Source organism: Dermochelys coriacea, chromosome 14 (assembly GCF_009764565.3).
Source record: "Dermochelys coriacea isolate rDerCor1 chromosome 14, rDerCor1.pri.v4, whole genome shotgun sequence".
Classification (NCBI taxonomy): Eukaryota; Metazoa; Chordata; order Testudines; family Dermochelyidae; genus Dermochelys; species Dermochelys coriacea.
The window spans coordinates 33,206,232-33,223,628 of record NC_050081.1 but is presented as its reverse complement, the minus strand read 5'-3'; the positions used below and the strand labels follow the sequence as shown (position 1 = coordinate 33,223,628).

At 47.4% G+C, this 17,397-nt stretch overlaps 1 protein-coding gene across 2 annotated transcripts in view; it reads right to left on the bottom strand.

Moving 5' to 3' along the window:
• The window catches only part of LOC119843336 (butyrophilin subfamily 1 member A1-like), a 1,931,986-nt gene that overhangs the window by 1,892,837 nt on the left and 21,752 nt on the right, over nucleotides 1-17,397 (bottom strand). The window contains exon 9 of one of the 2 annotated variants that reach the window (XM_043496872.1): nucleotides 15,090-15,980. In XM_043496872.1, coding sequence (XP_043352807.1) covers nucleotides 15,463-15,980 — 518 coding nt within the window. In that variant the 3' untranslated portion in view covers nucleotides 15,090-15,462. Of the gene's footprint in view, nucleotides 1-10,924; nucleotides 11,373-15,089; nucleotides 15,981-17,397 lie in introns of those variants that run through there. The other variant, XM_043496874.1, reaches the window with a different exon arrangement.

The following is a 17,397-nucleotide window of genomic DNA, read 5'->3' as shown; positions in this document are numbered from 1 at the left end:
GAAGTCCTTTTCCACAGCTAACCACCAGATGTCAGGGTAGAGTTCATTCTGACTCTGCTTACACTTGTAAACTAGAAACTCTTGAAGAAAGGTGGAGGATTGTTCAAAAGGCAGGGACCATATATGGTAAGTTAACAAAAATGGGGAAGACAGAAGAAAAACAGAGACTTCATGGAAGTTTCCAAATACATTCTGCAAACATTAGTAGCATACAGGTATACGGAACCAAATTGGAGTTTCTGTTTCTTCTTTCTCATATAATAGAAGGAGAAATAGAGCAACTAATGAAATGTAAGGGCAGCTATTTTAAAAACAGATAAAAGGAAAACCTTTTTCACAAACAAATAGTTAATCTTTGACACCAACTGGCACAGTCCTTACCTGAAGCCAGAGGTTTATTGTAGTCAAAGGAGAATTAGTCATTGCTATGGATAATGAAAACAATTAGAGTTAGAGCAAGGGACTTTCTGTTTCATGGCCCAAAGTATAACTGGGTTCAAAAAAGAATTAGATCAGTTCATGGAGGATAGGTCCATCAATGGCTATTAGCCAGGATGGTCAGAGACACAACCCCATGCTCTGGGTGTCCTTAAACCTCTGACTGCCAGAAGCTGGGATTGGACAACAGTGAATGGATCACTCTGTTCATTCCCTCTGGGCACCTGGCAATGGTCACTTTTGCAGGTCAGGATACTGGGCTAGATAGACCTTTGGTCTGACCCAGCATGGCTGCTCTTATGTTCTTGTGTGGCCGCTCTTATGTTCTTATATGTAAGGCATATTTCAGTCACTCACTATGGCCCAGATCCTAATTTCAGTGGGAGTTTGGCACCTAAATACCTGTAAGGATCTGGACTTAAGTGCCTGAGATTCGGAAGAAATGTGCCCTATTGGCAAGTTATTTCAGAATTGTCCACTACTGTATAAGGTTTCTTGCCTTTTCCTCTGAAGCAGCTGGTACTGTCAGCTCAGAGACTGGAGATTGGATGAACGGCTGCTCTGATAAAGTACAGCAATTCCTGTACACCAGACTTCCATTGACATCAATGAGAGGATGTTTATGGAGTAAGGACTAAGTAAACCCAAGATCCCATGACCCAGTTCCCCAAAGAGCTCAATCACATGAGAGGCAGTGTGGATAAAGCAGTGTAGTGAGTACAACAAGAAACTCCTGCAATCCAGTCTTGGCTTTAGCATCAACTCTTGGCATCTGTAAAACTGATATTTCTTCTCTACCACTCAGAAGTGTTGTGAAGATCGACTAGCTAGTGGTTGTTAAGCACTATGCAAAACTGAAATTTCATGTACAACAAGACCTCCAGCAACTGGGGACCTACTTTTTCTCAAACTCTTTACCTTTGTTGCAGAATTGTTCCTTGCAAAATTTCTCTGAAAGTTGGCAACTCCACAGAGACACCAGAACAAACAGCCAGGTATAACTTCTGCAGCAGAGGGGTGAAGAGAGGGGTCCTGTGGTTTTTCACCACGGTTCATAAAAAAGCAGCCAAGTTTAGGGATGTGCCACAGAATTCTCTCACTAACATAGCTTTTGCCACCCCCAAAAGAAGACCAGCCTTCAGCCTGATCCTGTGTATAGTTTTGTGATTAAAAATGGGTGAGTTTTTTCAGCAATTAGTAAATAGACCTTCTATTCTAAGCAGGATGTTTTATTAATGAAAAGTCTGAAGGTGAAAGCCCATCCCATATCAAAATGCAAGGCTGCTTGGAGATGGCTAAACCATAGATTTTATTAGCACAATATGCTGATAAAAGATTAATCATGCATTCTCTTTTACCAGCCTCATATTCTAGCCCCTTCTCCTTTTCTCTAATCTTCATCTCTGATTTATACATTTGAAGACTTTTATTGACCATACTAAATTCTCTCTGCTAAAGTTTCTGAGGATTTCTTCTTGGTCATATCACAGGGCATCTATTAAAGGTGCTCAAAAATTTTTCATTTAAAATTTTTCACTGGATTTAGTCTCTTTTTTTTTTTTTTTTGGACAAAACATCAGTTTTGCAGCAAGTGTCTGCTTTCGTCAAAAATATCCTTGGAAAACTCAACACCTAAAAGCTGAAAAATTGTGGACTTTTCTTTTTTGTTATTAGTTAACATTAAAAATCAAGATTAGTTTGTTAGTTCATTTTGCATTTTTAGCCAAAACCCTTTTGGTTTTCAGTTGCCAAAAAACTGAAAAATCAGTTTTCTCATTTTCATCTTTTTGACAAAAAGTTGAAAGTTTCAGGTGAAAGCATCAATGAACATGAAATATTATTTTGCTTCCGTCAAAATTTTCCACAGGAAAAACTCATTTTCTGAGCCGCTTTGCTTCTACTCTTTACTCCCTGTCTTCACTTTCTCCACTGCTTATGACACCATCAATCATACTCTCCTTCCTGAAACCTTCTCCTCCTTGGGATTTTGCAATACTATCCCTCCTCTGGAGTTTTGCCTCTTACTTCATTGACACGAAGTGTAGGTCTGATGGTGAGTTTCTTGAAGGGATTCTATTTATCTGCATGTCACGAAATGAGTCTTGAAGATGCTGTAATTTTCCAACCTCACATCTTCATCAAGGCTAAATAAATCAATGACACTTTTCATGTAGATTATTTCAAAGTAGATGAACAGGATTCAATATATAATGATGCCCCTATTTGGGACTGAACTTCAAGGCACTTGAATCTAAAAGCACAAGCTCTGCTTGAGATAAAGGACTAGTTACATAACCTAAGATGCAGTAGTAGACTCATAAATATTTATATATGGTTTAGGCCAGCGTTTCTCAAACTGGGAGTCACAACCCAAATGGGAGTCACAAGGCTATGTGGGGGGGGTCGCGAGATCACAAAAAATAGGGTTACTATACATCTAGGTTTTCCCAGATGTGACCTCTTTTTTGGTCCTTGCTCATCCTTTTTTCTTCCTTCAGAGCTGGGTGGCTGGAGAGCGGCATGTGGGTGGCTGGATGCCCAGATCTGAAGGCAGCGCTGTGCAGAAGTAAGAGTAGCATGGCATGGTTACTTAGCTCTGTAGGAATCTCAATGGATGCCATGAAAGCTATGTCCAGTATCTTGGGGAGGCAGCGGGGGGGAAGAGGGGTTGTCACAGCCTGAAAGATTTTCAAAGGGAGGCCAAGCAAAAATATTTGAGAACTCCTGGTTTAGGCCAATAGACAGGGACACACAGCGACACTCCATTCAGCCTCAATTACACATGCACTTTGAAGAAGGAGTTATTTTAATTTGAACACAGAGAGAAAAGTTTCAACAGACTGTCATGACCTACCAGATGTGCAGCAGAGGGTTGGGAAAGGGAAAGTGGTGGATTCTGGCCCTTCACTGACGTTTCAGAGGGCAGTAACCGAATTGAGTGAGCTCTGCTGAGGCTGAGCACCCACAGAGCTGAAGGTCCAGAGATCAACAAAGGGACTGAGGCACTGTGGTGCTGAGTATCACAACCTCTAACTTTTAAGCACCTGGGAAATCACTGGAGCCACACTGGGATCCACAAATCCTGAGTTAGGTGCTCAGAATCCCTATACAATAAATGGGGAGAGAGATAGGCGCCTAAGAATGGACAGCATACAAGCTACCAAGCTAGGCAGGGAGCCACCTTGCTAACCAAGAGGAGATGCCAACCAGAGTGGTGTGTCCTAGAACCCCTGCCCCTCTCTCCAAGTTCAGTGCCTTCTGGGCCCGGACTGCTGGGGGATGCCTCTTTCTGCTTGTGATCCACAGCCGGGAACCCTTTCCTGGAGTCGGGCAACTTAGGCATCATTTTTGCAAGATGGGCTTAGGCACCTGCCTCATTCCACACAAAATGGCGGGGGTGGGGATGGTAGAAGAGGTGGTAGCCTCCCTTATAACCTTTAGCCAAGTGGTTAGGGCACCCACCCCTCTGCCTGAGGGGGATAAAAAAAGGATTCAAACAGGGATCTCACGTGTGTGCCTGTAAACTCTGAGGTATAGAATGACTTTCATATGGTCTCTGGCCTACTTAATAGTCAATTATTCAATTATTCAATGAACTCAGAACACAGACAGCTGCAGCGGCACAGGAGCTAGCAAACAGAGCTCTAAACAGGGGAGTTTGCAAGGGGAGTTTGGCTTGTGGTGCTTGTTTGGGGTTTGCTTTTGCTGGGGGGGGGGTCTTTTTGGTGTGGCTTGTGTTTCCCAGATTAACAGGATTTAGGTGGGAAGGAGATGACAGATGCAGAGGCAGCTGTGGGAGTGACTCCTGCAGTGAAAGACACATTGAGGATGACTGGATGTGGAAGCTGTGGTATGTACATGATCCTGGAGGGGGGAACCGGTAAGAGTTTTTTCTGCATGAAATGCCGTCTGATAGAGCTGATGGAGGAAAAGATCCGAGGTTTGGAGATGCAGGTGGAAAGTCTGGTTGAGTTTAGGAAGGGGTTTGAGCAGATGATGGAGCAAAGATATGAGGTATCTGAAGGGAAAAGCTCAGACTCACAGATGGAAGCAGGGCTGGGGAATTTTGAGGAGAGACTGGATGAGGAAAGTGGTCAGTGGAAACATGTGACTCAAAGAACCAGGCAGAGAAAAAGACGGGCTAGTGAAGGAGAAATAGAGCTTAGGAACAGGTTTGCAGAGTTGGAAAATGAAGAAGGGTACTTGTTGAAGGTGGAAGGGTAAGGAAGAAGAGAAGAGAGGCTAGCCCTATAGAAAAAGGGGAAGAGTCAAGGGAGACTACACCAAATATGAGCCCCAGGAGGATACAGGATGGGTTGAAGAAGATTGTAAGGGAAAATAGGAATGGAAAGAACTTGCAGCCAGAGAGAACAGGGGAGACACTGGAGAATAGCACGGTCACCAGGAAAAGGCAGGTCTATGTGATCGTGGACTCTTTATTGAGAAGAATAGACAGGCCTGTAACTAGAGCTGATCCTGAGAATAGAAGGGTGTGCTGTCTTCCGGGTGCTAAGATACGGGATGTAGACCTGAGGTTGAAAAGGATCCTAAAGGGAGCGGGAAAGAATCCCCTAATTATCCTTCATGTGGGAACAAATGATACGGCTAGATTCTCGCTGGAAAGTATTAAGGGAGACTATGCTAGGCTGGGGAAGACGCTTAAGGAAATTGAGGCTCAGGTGATCTTTAGCGGGATCCTTCCTGTTCCTAGAGAAGGGCAACAAAGGTCTGACAAGATTATGACTGTCAACAGATGGCTTAGGCAGTGGTGCTATAAGGAGGGCTTTGGGATGTATGACCACTGGGAGGCATTCACGGACAGAGGTCAGTTCTCTCGGGATGGACTTCATCTCAGTAGGGAAGGAAATAGACTTCTAGGATCGAGGCTGGCACAACTGATAAAGAGAGCTTTAAACTAGGAATTGGGGGGAGATGGATGGGAGATGTCCAGAAAATCTCCACGCCAGATTTTAGCATTGAGAGGGAAGAAGATGAAGTAAGAATGGATACAGCCGTGGGTAGGAGAATGTATATAAGGAGTGAGGGCGGTGTGGATACTAGTCTAATAGGTTATACTGGATGTAGAATGACTGTGCCTAATAGGGTACAAAATGTGAGCGAGGCCAAACAGCAAAAATTAAGATGTTTGTACACCAATGCGAGGAGTCTAGGTAACAAAATGGAGGAACTAGAGCTACTGGTGCAGGAAGTGAAACCAGATATCATAGGGATAACAGAAACATGGTGGAATAGTAGTCATGACTGGACTACAGGTATTGAAGGGTATGTGCTCTTTAGGAAAGACAGAAACAAAGGTAAAGGGGGTGGAGTAGCATTGTATATCAATGATGAGGTAGAATGTAAAGAAATAAGAAGCGATACAATGGATAAGACAGAGTCTGTCTGGGCAAAAATTACATTGGGGAAGAAAACTAGTAAAGCCTCTCCTATGATAGTGCTTGGGGTGTGCTATAGACCTCCGGGATCTAATTTGGATATGGATAGAGCCCTTTTTAATGTCTTTAATAAAGTAAATACTAATGGAAACTGCGTGATCATGGGAGACTTTAACTTCCCAGATATAGACTGGAGGACCAGTGCTAGTAATAATAATAGGGCTCAGATTTTCCTAGATTCGATAGCTGATGGATTCCTTCATCAAGTAGTTGCTGAACTGACTAGAGGGGATGCCATTTTAGATTTAATTTTGGTGAGTAGCGAGGACCTCATAGAAGAAATGGTTGTAGGGGACAATCTTGGCTCAAGTGAACATGAGCTAATTCAGTTCAAACTAAATGGAAGGATTAACAAAAATAAATCTGCAACTAGGGTTTTTGATTTCAAAAGGGCTGACTTTCAAAAATTAAGGAAATTAGTTAGGGAAGTGGATTGGACTGAAGAACTTATGGATCTAAAGGTAGAGGAGGCCTGGGATTACTTTAAATCAAAACTGCAGAAGCTATCGGAAGCCTGTATCCCAAGAAAGGGGAAAAAATTCATAGGAAGGAGTTGTAGACCAAGCTGGATGAGCAAGCATCTTGGAGAGGTGATTAAGAAGAAGCAGAAAGCATACAGGGAGTGGAAGATGGGAGGGATCAGCAAGGAAAGCTACCTAATTGAGGTCAGAACATGTAGGGATCAAGTGAGACAGGCTAAAAGTCGAGTAGAGTTGGACCTTGCAAAGGGAATTAAAACCAATAGTAAAAGGTTCTATAGCCATATAAATAAGAAGAAAACTAAGAAGGAAGAAGTGGGGCCGCTTAACACTGAGGATGGAGAGGAGGTTAAAGATAATCTAGGCATGGCCCAATATCTAAACAAATACTTTGCCTCAGTCTTTAATAAGGCTAAAGAGGATCTTGGGGATAATGGTAGCATGACAAATGGGAAGGAGGATATAGAGGTAGATATTACCATATCAGAGGTAGAAGCGAAACTGAAACAGCTTAATGGGACTAAATTGGGGGGCCCAGATAATCTTCATCCAAGAATATTAAAGGAATTGGCACCTGAAATTGCAAGCCCATTAGCAAGAATTTTTAATGAATCTGTAAACTCAGGAATAGTACCGAATGATTGGAGAATTGCTAATATAGTTCCTATTTTTAAGAAAGGAAAAAAAAGTGATCCGGGTAACTACAGGCCAGTTAGTTTGACATCTGTAGTATGCAAGGTCCTGGAAAAAATTTTGAAGGAGAAATTAGTTAAGGACACTGAAGTCAATGGTAAATGGGACAAAATACAACATGGTTTTACAAAAGGTAGATCGTGCCAAACCAACCTAATCTCCTTTTTTGAAAAAGTAACAGATTTTTTAGATAAAGGAAATGCAGTGGATCTAATTTACCTAGATTTCAGTAAGGCATTTGATACCGTGCCACATGGGGAATTATTAGTTAAATTGGAGAAGATGGGGATCAATATGAACATCAAAAGGTGGATAAGGAATTGGTTAAAGGGGAAACTGCAACGGGTTCTACTGAAAGGCGAACTGTCAGGTTGGAGGGAGGTTACCAGTGGAGTTCCTGAGGGATCGGTTTTGGGACCAATCTTATTCTTTTTATTACTGACCTTGGCACAAAAAGTGGGAGTGTGCTAATAAAGTTTGCAGATGATACAAAGCTGGGAGGTATTGCCAATTCGGAGAAGGATCGGGATATTATACAGGAGGATCTGGATTACCTTGTAAACTGGAGTAATAATAATAGGATGAAATTTAATAGTGAGAAGTGTAAGGTTATGCATTTAGGGATTAATAACAAGAATTTTAGCTATAAGTTGAGGACGCATCAATTAGAAGTAACGGAAGAGGAGAAGGACCTTGGAGTATTGGTTGATCATAGGATGACTATGAGCTGCCAATGTGATATGTCTGTGAAAAAAGCGAATGCGGTTTTGGGATGCATCAGGAGAGGCATTTCCAGTAGGGATAAGGAGGTTTTAGTACCGTTATACAAGGCACTGGTGAGACCTCACCTAGAATACTGTGTGCAGTTCTGGTCTCCCATGTTTAAAAAGGATGAATTCAAACTGGAGCAGGTACAGAGAAGGGCTACTAGGATGATCCGAGGAATGGAAAACTTGTCTTATGAAAGGAGACTTAAGGAGCTTGGCTTGTTTAGCCTAACTAAAAGAAGGTTGAGGGGAGATATGATTGCTCTCTATAAATATATCAGAGGGATAAATACAGGAGAGGGAGAGGAATTATTTCAGCTCAGCACCAATGTGGACACAAGAACAAATGGGTATAAACTGGCCACCAGGAAGTTTAGACTTGAAATCAGATAAAGGTTTTTAACCATCAGAGGAGTGAAGTTTTGGAATAGCCTTCCAAGGGAAGCAGTGGGGGCAAAAGATCTATCTGGCTTTAAGATTCTACTCGATAAGTTTATGGAGGAGATGGTATGATGGGATAATGGGATTTTGATAAGTAATTGATCTTTAAATATTCAGGGTAAATAGGCCAAATCCCCTGAGATGGGATATTAGATGGATGGGATCTGAGTTACTATAGAAAATTCTTTCCTGGGTATCTGACTGGTGAATCTTGCCCATATGCTCAGGGTTTAGCTGATTGCCATATTTGGGGTTGGGAAGGAATTTTCCTCCAGGGCAGATTGGAGAGGCCCTGGAGGTTTTTGGCCTTCCTCTGTAGCATGGGGCATGGTTGACTTGAGGGAGGCTTCTCTGCTCCTTGAAGTCTTTGAACCATGATTTAAGGACTTCAATAGCTCAGACATGGGTGAGGTTTTTCATAGGAGTGGGTGGGTGAGATTCTGTGGCCTGCGCTGTGCAGGAGGTCAGACTAGATGATCAGAATGGTCCCTTCTGACCTTAGTATCTATGAATCTATGAACTTCAATAGGGGAGATCTGGGCAGAAATCACTATAGCTGGGTTAGGTGGTGGTACCTGAGGGTGGTGGCAGTGAGGTGAAAGATGGTGAAGTGAGAGATGGCACAGAAGCAGCTTCAAGGTCATGGAAGCCAGGTAGCACTTTCCCCTAGGAGCTGGGGACAGACCTGCCCAAGTGCACGCCTGGACTTTATTAACCACTGACAACAACCCACGAGTGGGGTACACTGGAAAGGAAGAGGGTAGCAGGGGTGTGCTAAAGGGACATTTGTTTGGCAGACAGCCACACAGGCATGGGGGGAACTGAAGTGAAGGATACTCCTGAAAATATCGAGGGGATGAGTACTTCACTTATTATTTATGCAAATAGAATGTTGATTTATTAACATAATAATTAACATTAATTAATAATTATTATTAACAGTTAGACTCATAGACTTTAAGGTCAGAAGGGACTGTCATGATCATCTAGTCTGATCTCCTGCCCATTCCAGGTCACAGAACCTCCCCCGCCCATTAAGGTGAGGATTGTTAATAACACAGACACCTCAGAGGTAGGGCTCAGGGCCGTCCTGTCCCAAGAAATTGACGGTGAAGACCATCCGGTCTTATATCTTAGCCAGAAATTATTCCCCCGTGAGAAGAACTATGCGGTAAGAAAGAAAGAAGCACTCGCGGTGAAATGGGCCTGTGACGCCCTGCGGTACTACCTCCTCGGGGCCCCATTTACACTAGTCACGGACCATGCCCCACTCCAGTGGTTAACAAGAATGAAAAAACAACACTAGACTACTGCGCTGGTACCTGGTGTTACAGCCCTATGCTTTCACCATCCGGCACAGGGCCGGTAAAGACCGTGCGAATAGTGACTTCCTGTCCCGCTTAGGAGGGATGGAAGAGCCTGGCCCCAACGAACGGGAGCCAGACTTGGCATGGGGGGGGATTGTAGTGTGGCAGTGTGGTTCCCTGCTGCCCTGGAGAAAGACAAGCCCCTCCGGACACCAGAGTGGACGGGGCCAGGGAGCTCTGAGCCCACCCCCCAGAGGGTCAGATGCTGCCCCAGAAATATAAAGTCCCAGGGCTCATTGGAGAGGCAGCCGCCAGGGAGGCCAGATGCCTCCAGCCTAGCTCATGAGTGGGAAAGCCCAGTGGCCTGCAGAAGACTTGAGGACTGGACCGACCTGCCCCATGTCAGCTACCCAGAAGAGTTGCGGAGCCTTCCCCACACTAGTTACCCGAAGGGGTTGCCGAGTCTACCCCTGGCCAGCTACCCCGAGGAACCCATGGTGCTGGACCCCCCTGAGGACAGCACCCTGACCCAGGTACCTCAAGATGGGGAGGCTGGAAGTAGCCCGCGGGCAGCCGACCCTAGTCTCGTTGCAGCACTGCCAGAACCCATGTCAGTGTGTTGCGGCCAGGATCCCCACTGACTCAGCAGCGGGTCTTCTGCCGCTGCTAGGGCCCCAGGCTGGGACGCAGTGGAGTGGAAGGGCCTGCGTGCCCCTGCCACCCAACTCGTGGGTGGCCGTCTCCCCCTCTCCCAGGCCCTTTGGAACCTATGGCCTGGGCCTACTGTTACTCTATACTGTTGTTGCTCAGCCCCTGCCTGAGGGCCTGAGCGCCTGCCTCACCATTGCCCTGCCCTGACCCAGGGCCTGGGCCCACTGTGGTTATTTATATTCTCTCTAAAGCCATAGAGGACGACTCCCGCGGCCAGACTAATTCCCCGCAAGAGCTGTTCCCCAAGGTAGTTAGGCGGTGTGGTTCCCTGCTGCTCCGAAGAAAAGCAAGCCCCGGCTAGCCTCTCTACAGTGCTCCTGAGACATAGCTCTATTGCTAGAGCCAATCGTTTGACTATTATGGTTCAATACTTCCTAGGATCAAGAGACCAAATAACCAAACTTAACCAAATGTATTGCCTAAAGACAAAACAGTGCACTATGAAAAAGAGACATCCATACCCTCCTTCCGGGAATTGTGGGACAAGCATAATACATTCAGTTACCTTCCCAACACTTTACATATATATATAATCACATGACATCAAAATATTCTGGTTCTTACTACATTTTTGTGCACATGGGGCTCACTTTACGGCTCTGATCTTTTTTACATTTGAAACCCACTAAGTTAATTTATTTACATGTTAATTATTATTATTGTTATTATTTATTAAACTCTTCAATAAGTGTCTACCCAGTGCTTTGGGTATCCTTGACAATCTTTTAAAAATCCTTGTGTGAAGAAACAGACCTGGGCACTATCCCAGGAGCAAATAAAATAACCCAGCAGCAGCAATACAATCAGGGCAAAAATTGAATAATGAAGGTGCTGAGCTTCTTGCGTGGTTAAGTTTACACACTGGGAGTCGTTCCACTGACTTTATGTCAAGCATGTTGTTAAGACACTTCAGGGGTCTAAAAAAATCCTCTAAGAAACAGCAGCCACAGGGCGGATTCCTACCTGATTCTATCCTGTGAACATAACAATTAAAGAAGAAAACAATAAAACCAGGGAGAGGGGAGCTGGCTCTGGAGCTGTGGCAGAATGAGAGAATCTTCATCTTCATTGTAACTTGATCTAGACAACAGGAAGGAGGAGGGGAAAAAATCTCCTCAAAGTGAGCATAACACTGACTAACATTAAATCATTAAAGTCAAACATCAAAGTCACATTAAATAAAAAAGGAATAAATACATTGTTACGTGAACTCTTTCATATTACGGAGAGCTCTCCCATCAGCATAATAACATCACCTCCATGAGCAGCAGAAGCTCTGTTGATGGGAGAAGCTCTCCAGCTGACATAGTGCTGGGCACAATGGTGCTTATGTTCGCAGGGGTGGCAGGTTTGTGTAATTTTTGGTGGTGCCCAGAATGGGTCCAACTCCCACCCCCTCCACCTACCTGCCTAAGGCTCTGGGAGAGCATTTGGGTGCAGGAGGGAGGAGGAGTTGGGCTCTGGGAGGGAGTTGGGATGCAGGGTGTGGGCTCTGGGGTAGGGCAGGCGGTTGGGGTGCAGGAGAGGGTGGTCTCTGGGCTAGGGCAGGCAGCTGGGGTGCAGGAGGAGGTGCAGGGGACAGGCTCTGGGAGGGAGTTGGGATGTGGGGTCTGGGATGGGGCAGGTGGTTGGTGTGTGGGAGAGGGTGTGTGGTGCAGCGCTTACCTCGGGCAGCTCCCAAAAGCGACCTACACCCCCCTCTGGCAGAAGCTCCTAGGTGGGAGGCCAGAGGGGTCTCCACATGCCGCTGCCTGCAGGCACCGCCCCCACAGCTCCCATTGGCCTCAGCGCAGGGCGGGGGCAGCGCACGGAGACCCGCCCCCCACAGGGACATGCCAGCCACTTCCGGAAGCAAAGCGGAGCAGGCGGGGGCCCTGGACCCTTTTAAATTGCCGGGGGCGGCAGGCGGGGCTGGGGGGACGCTCTGGGGAAGGCACAGGGGCAGCAGGCGGGGCCGGGGGAGAAACCCGGCTCCGACCTTTGGTGGAGCCTGACCCCCATGCTCGCATATTGGTGGAGCATGGACACCACGGGCCCCTACAACTCGCCGCCCCTGTAACTTAGGTCCATGTAACTTAGGTCAGTTGGGGTTGGTATATTCACACCCTGGAGCAACATAAATTCTGCCGACTTCAGCTGTCGTGTGGACACAGCCTCAGGCGTTTCTCTTTGAGAGCGGAGCATGGTTTAGTATACAGCCCTGTTGTTAGCATCTCCCATTGGCTAGTTTAAATGGCTCCCCACCTAGCGTGCTGGCTCTTGTGGATGGCATTGTAAGGCACCTGCCTGTCTCCGTTCATCGTTCATCGTGCCAGGAGACTAGGCACCTAAGTCAGGCTGTGGGGGTTGCAGTGTTCTTCTTGTGATGTTCTAAGCACCCAAAAATGAGGTGCAGATGATGCTCAGCATTGTAACACCTAAGAACCTTGATGGATCCACCCCCAGTCATTTACATTAGAAGCTCACAGAAAGCAAAGACACAGACCTGGCTGAAGGTGGGGTGTCTCCTTTTTCTCCCTTTAGATCCCATCTTTTAGCTCATGGCCACCTTAGGTGAAGGGGTTGGTTTTTTCAATGCAATAGCAAACACAAGGCAGTGATCTCATTCTACAGTCCCAGTGGAGATGAGACAAGTGATGCTTTCACCTCAGTAAGAAAAGGAGTACTTGTGGCACCTTAGAGACTAACAAATTTATTAGAGCATAAGCTTTTGTGAGCTACAGCTCACTTCATCGGATGCATTTGGTGGAAAACCACCAAATGCATCCGATGAAGTAAGCTGTAGCTCACGAAAGCTTATGCTCTAATAAATTTGTTAGTCGCTAAGGTGCCACAAGTACTCCTTTTCTTTTTGCGAATACAGACTAACACAGCTGCTACTCTGAAACCTTTCACCTCAGTGTAACTATTCAAGGTGATCGATAACCCTCCCAAGCACCCCCCGCCCACAGAATTCTTCTTGACCAGTTACACTGAAGTGAAACCACCACTTGCCTTGTCTACACACAGATTGTACAAAGAGAAAAAGAAACCTGCACCCTAGTGTAGGCAAACCCCCAGAGACTGTCTCTGGGAGCAGGTCCCATCCCATGAAACCCCCCCGTGGACACCACAGCAATTGCTGATGGGCAGAAGAAATGTGAACAGCATAGTTCATATCTCTTTAGCCACCTCTGAATAAATTCAACACTTCTGGAAACAGAAGAGTCAGCACCATGTGTTCAGCCCCCCGCTCCACAGAGCCCAGCTGAGGAATTCCTGATTGACATGGCTATAGATTCATAGATTCATAGATACTAAGGTCAGAAGGGACCATTCTGATCATCTAGTCCGACCTCCTGCACAGCGCAGGCCACAGAATCTCACCCACCCACTCCGACAAAAAACCTCACCTATGTCTGAGCTATTGAAGTCCTCAAATCATGGTTTAAAGACTTCAAGAAGCAGAGAAGCCTCCCTCAAGTCACCCATGCCCCATGCTACAGAGGAAGGCCAAAAACCTCCAGGGCCTCTCCAATCTGTCCTGGAGGAAAATTCCTTCCCGACCCCAAATATGGCAATCAGCTAAACCCTGAGCATATGGGCAAGATTCACCAGCCAGATACTACAGAAAATTCTTTCCTGGGTAACTCAGATCCCGTCCATCTAATATCCCATCTCAGGGGATTAGTCCTATTTACCCTGAATATTTAAAGATCAATTACTTACCAAAATCCCATTATCCCATCATACCATCTCTTCCATAAACTTATCGAGTAGAATCTTAAAACCAGATAGATCTTTTGCCCCCACTGCTTCCCTTGGAAGGCTATTCCAAAACTTCACTCCTCTGATGGACAGCACAAGGGACAGAGCGCAGGCTGGAAAGCAACATAGCCCAGCAAAACCCCAGCTCTCATCAGAGCAACATGCCGGTGTATTCCCTGCTGGTGCTGGGGGGGACACAACCAAGTAGGGAAGCAAATCCCACGACTCCACCCCTAACAACTGCAGCTGGAACATTCAAAAGGAACAAATCAGAATTCTCTTTCATGCTTTATTTACTGTAAATATCCTTCAGAGTGCAAAGGAGTTGGGAAGCAGCTTTAATACCCACAGCACTGGAAAACAGACCCACAGATTTTGGGAACAGTTATTTTTAATGAAACTAAAATAGCAACAAAGTCAAGGAAGTAACATATGAAATTTACGAGTGACAGTCGCACTTTCAGTGACGTTTTATAAATCTCGGTCCCTTTTCTTCTCCCTTCTCTGTCATACTGTTCATTTTGACTCACCATTTTTCTAGCACTCATTTCCCATCCCTGTTTATTTCTCTGTGTCTTCCACTCTCCTCTGATCCCTGTCACAGATCATTCCCCCTCATGTTCTCCATTCTTTCCCCGGAGTTTATCCCTTCTGCTCTCATTGCCTCTTCAGAGTGTTTTCCTTTCATTGTTTTTATATTTAATTTTCACCCTCTCTCCCGGACTCTCTGTTTATTTTGTTTATCTTTTCCTTTTCCTTCCTCTGTTCCCTCTGCTTCAGCCAACCCTGCCCGCCCCAACCCGTGACTCTCAGAGTATTGCCCAACCCCACAACTTAAAAATCATGAGTCAGAACCAAAAATCATGAAATTGACCCCCCAAAACATGAGGGCTCAAAACAATATATAGCGTATCCTGCTTTATCTTCTGATTTTTGAACTCTCCCTGCCCATCCCCCATATGTATGACAATTAGTGTTGCCGGCTCTCGCTCCCGTTGTTACAAGGGAAGGTGACTTGGGCCCCTGTGGCAGGAGCTCTGGCTGGGAGACCCCAATGAGATCTAATCCCACAGATCTGTAGAAAACACTCCCTGCTGCTGCAGAGCTTCCAGCTTCTCCCCAACCCCCCCAAACCCTGATTGATTCATTCTGTGTCCCTGCCACCCCCACATCTGCTTGTGCCCAGCCCGGCTGTTAGTTCTGCCCCCTGCCCAGCCCCCACCTCTGCCGCTCAGGGCCCCTCTGCTCCACCTGCAGCCCCAGGGGTTCTTCACCCCCTTCCATCTCTGGGGCTGCAGGGAGGGGCAGAAGCTGCCGGGGGTCATAGAGATCAGGAGCCAGGGGCTGGGTCGATGGGAGTCCTCCAGAGTCATAGACACTGGGGTGTGTGAGGCGAGAGATGCTAATTTCAGAGTCCCCAGTCTCAGGGACACAGTCTGAGCTGGGATCCCCACCCTACCCAGACCCAGGGTCGGATTCTCTCCCCAGAGGCAGAGCCCGGTGGGAAAGTGAAGATCGGGGCCTCATCAGCAGCATCGAAAAATGTCACCTGCCCCCAGTCACAGTCCAGACAAACCCGGATCCTGCTGGGGACCCGGCGCTGGGGCAGGGAGGTCACAGGGGAGCTGAGAGCCTGGAACTGACCCGCCCAGCCCTGCTCCACAGCCCAGATCCCCTCCTCAGAGTTACGGCTGATATGTCCCTTCCTCTTCACAGATTCTCCGGCCACCCCCACAGCCCAGACTCCTTGACCCCCCACCTCCACTTCCCAGGAATGTCTCCCCACGGTGAACCCCTCACAGCCCAGCACACAGGGGTCAATGTCAAATCTCTCAAGGTTGTCGGGCAGATCCTGCCGGGTGTCTCCACATCTCACACTTTTCCGATCCTCAGACAGAACGAGTTTGGGATGAGCCGTGTCTGGATCCAGAGTCACATTCGCTGGGGAGAGAGAGAATCAGAGCGTTTGGGGCAGAGCTCGGCCCTGGGGGCAGGTTTGATGGTGTCAGTGACAGAACCTGCCCCAGCTGGAGAGTGAATCAGGGAATCTCCTTCCTCCAGGATTTACCCCTCAGCTCTGAGATCTCCGCACAGGGCTGGGGAGAGTCACTCCCCTGGCAGAGACGGGCCAGTGACAGGGTGAAACTATCGGCTGGTCCAGGCCCGAGACTCAGAATCTTTCCCCTCCTGTCCCCACCTCTCCTCGGGGAGGGGACTAGAGACTCTGGGAGCCCCAGCAGATGGCACAACTCAGTGAATATTGAGGGAGCTCCCCTCCCCACCTTAAATCTCACTGTGTCCTAGCTGCCCCTATGCTAGACTTTGCTATGGGGCCTCCCCACTGCACCCGGCCTGCTCTGAAATGTCATAGCTCGGACAGCAACAGGCCACATGGTACCAGGATTGAACCTGCCCAGAATGTCACTCAGCAGCAGTCACAGCACAAAAGTAGGTGAGCATGAGGCAGGGAGGGAGGGGTTAACACAAGGGAAGGGGGTTCATGGTGGAATGAGGCAGAAGCTACAAGTGTGGGGGGAGCAGGGGTGGAATAGGGTTTTGTGGGGCCCTGGGCTCCAGCAAGTGGGGACCCGCCTCACCCCTTCTCCCTGAAGTCCCCCCGCCCCCTCCACCCATCTGCTGGGGAAATGGGGTCGGGGCACGGGGGCTTACCCTGCTCTGCCCACCTGGCGCTCCAGCTGGAGAGTGGGGCAAGCCCCCGCACCCCGACCCCATTGCCCAGGTGGAATGCCGGCTGGGTGGAGTGGGGCAAGACCCCAAACCCTGATCCCACTCTCTGGCAGGAGTGCCACATAGGCAAAGCGGGTCGGGGCACAGTGGCACCCATTTTTCATGGGCCCCCAATTGGTCAAGTCCTCTGGGCACAGGCCCCGTTGGCCAAGTGGCTAATCTGCCACTGTGGGGGAGGTGTAGAATAGGTGGCTGGTGGAAAGAGGAAGAGGGTCATGTTACTGATGGGGAGGCTAAAGTGACGTCCTGTTTACCAGAGACAGGAGAATGCTGAGATCATGGAGGATGGAGACAGGAGTAAAGAGACAAGCTCACAGCTCTGATCACAGGAGCTCCCCAGATGTGTATAATGGAGCCAGAAGATCCCTGTCTATGATCAAGGCTCTGTTCCTGTGCTGGAGACAGGAGCAAGGGTCACACACAGACACAGTCCCTGCTCACCCCATCAGCGTGAGATCACTGCAGAGCTCCTGGCCTTCTTCAGAGGGGAAAAGATGAAGGAAGAAACAGAGAGAAATTGGAGATCGGCCATCAGCACAGGGAGATAAAACAAACTCCCCCTGGAGAAATGGGTGTGGAGGTGCATGTCCCATGGGATCTGTACAGTGAG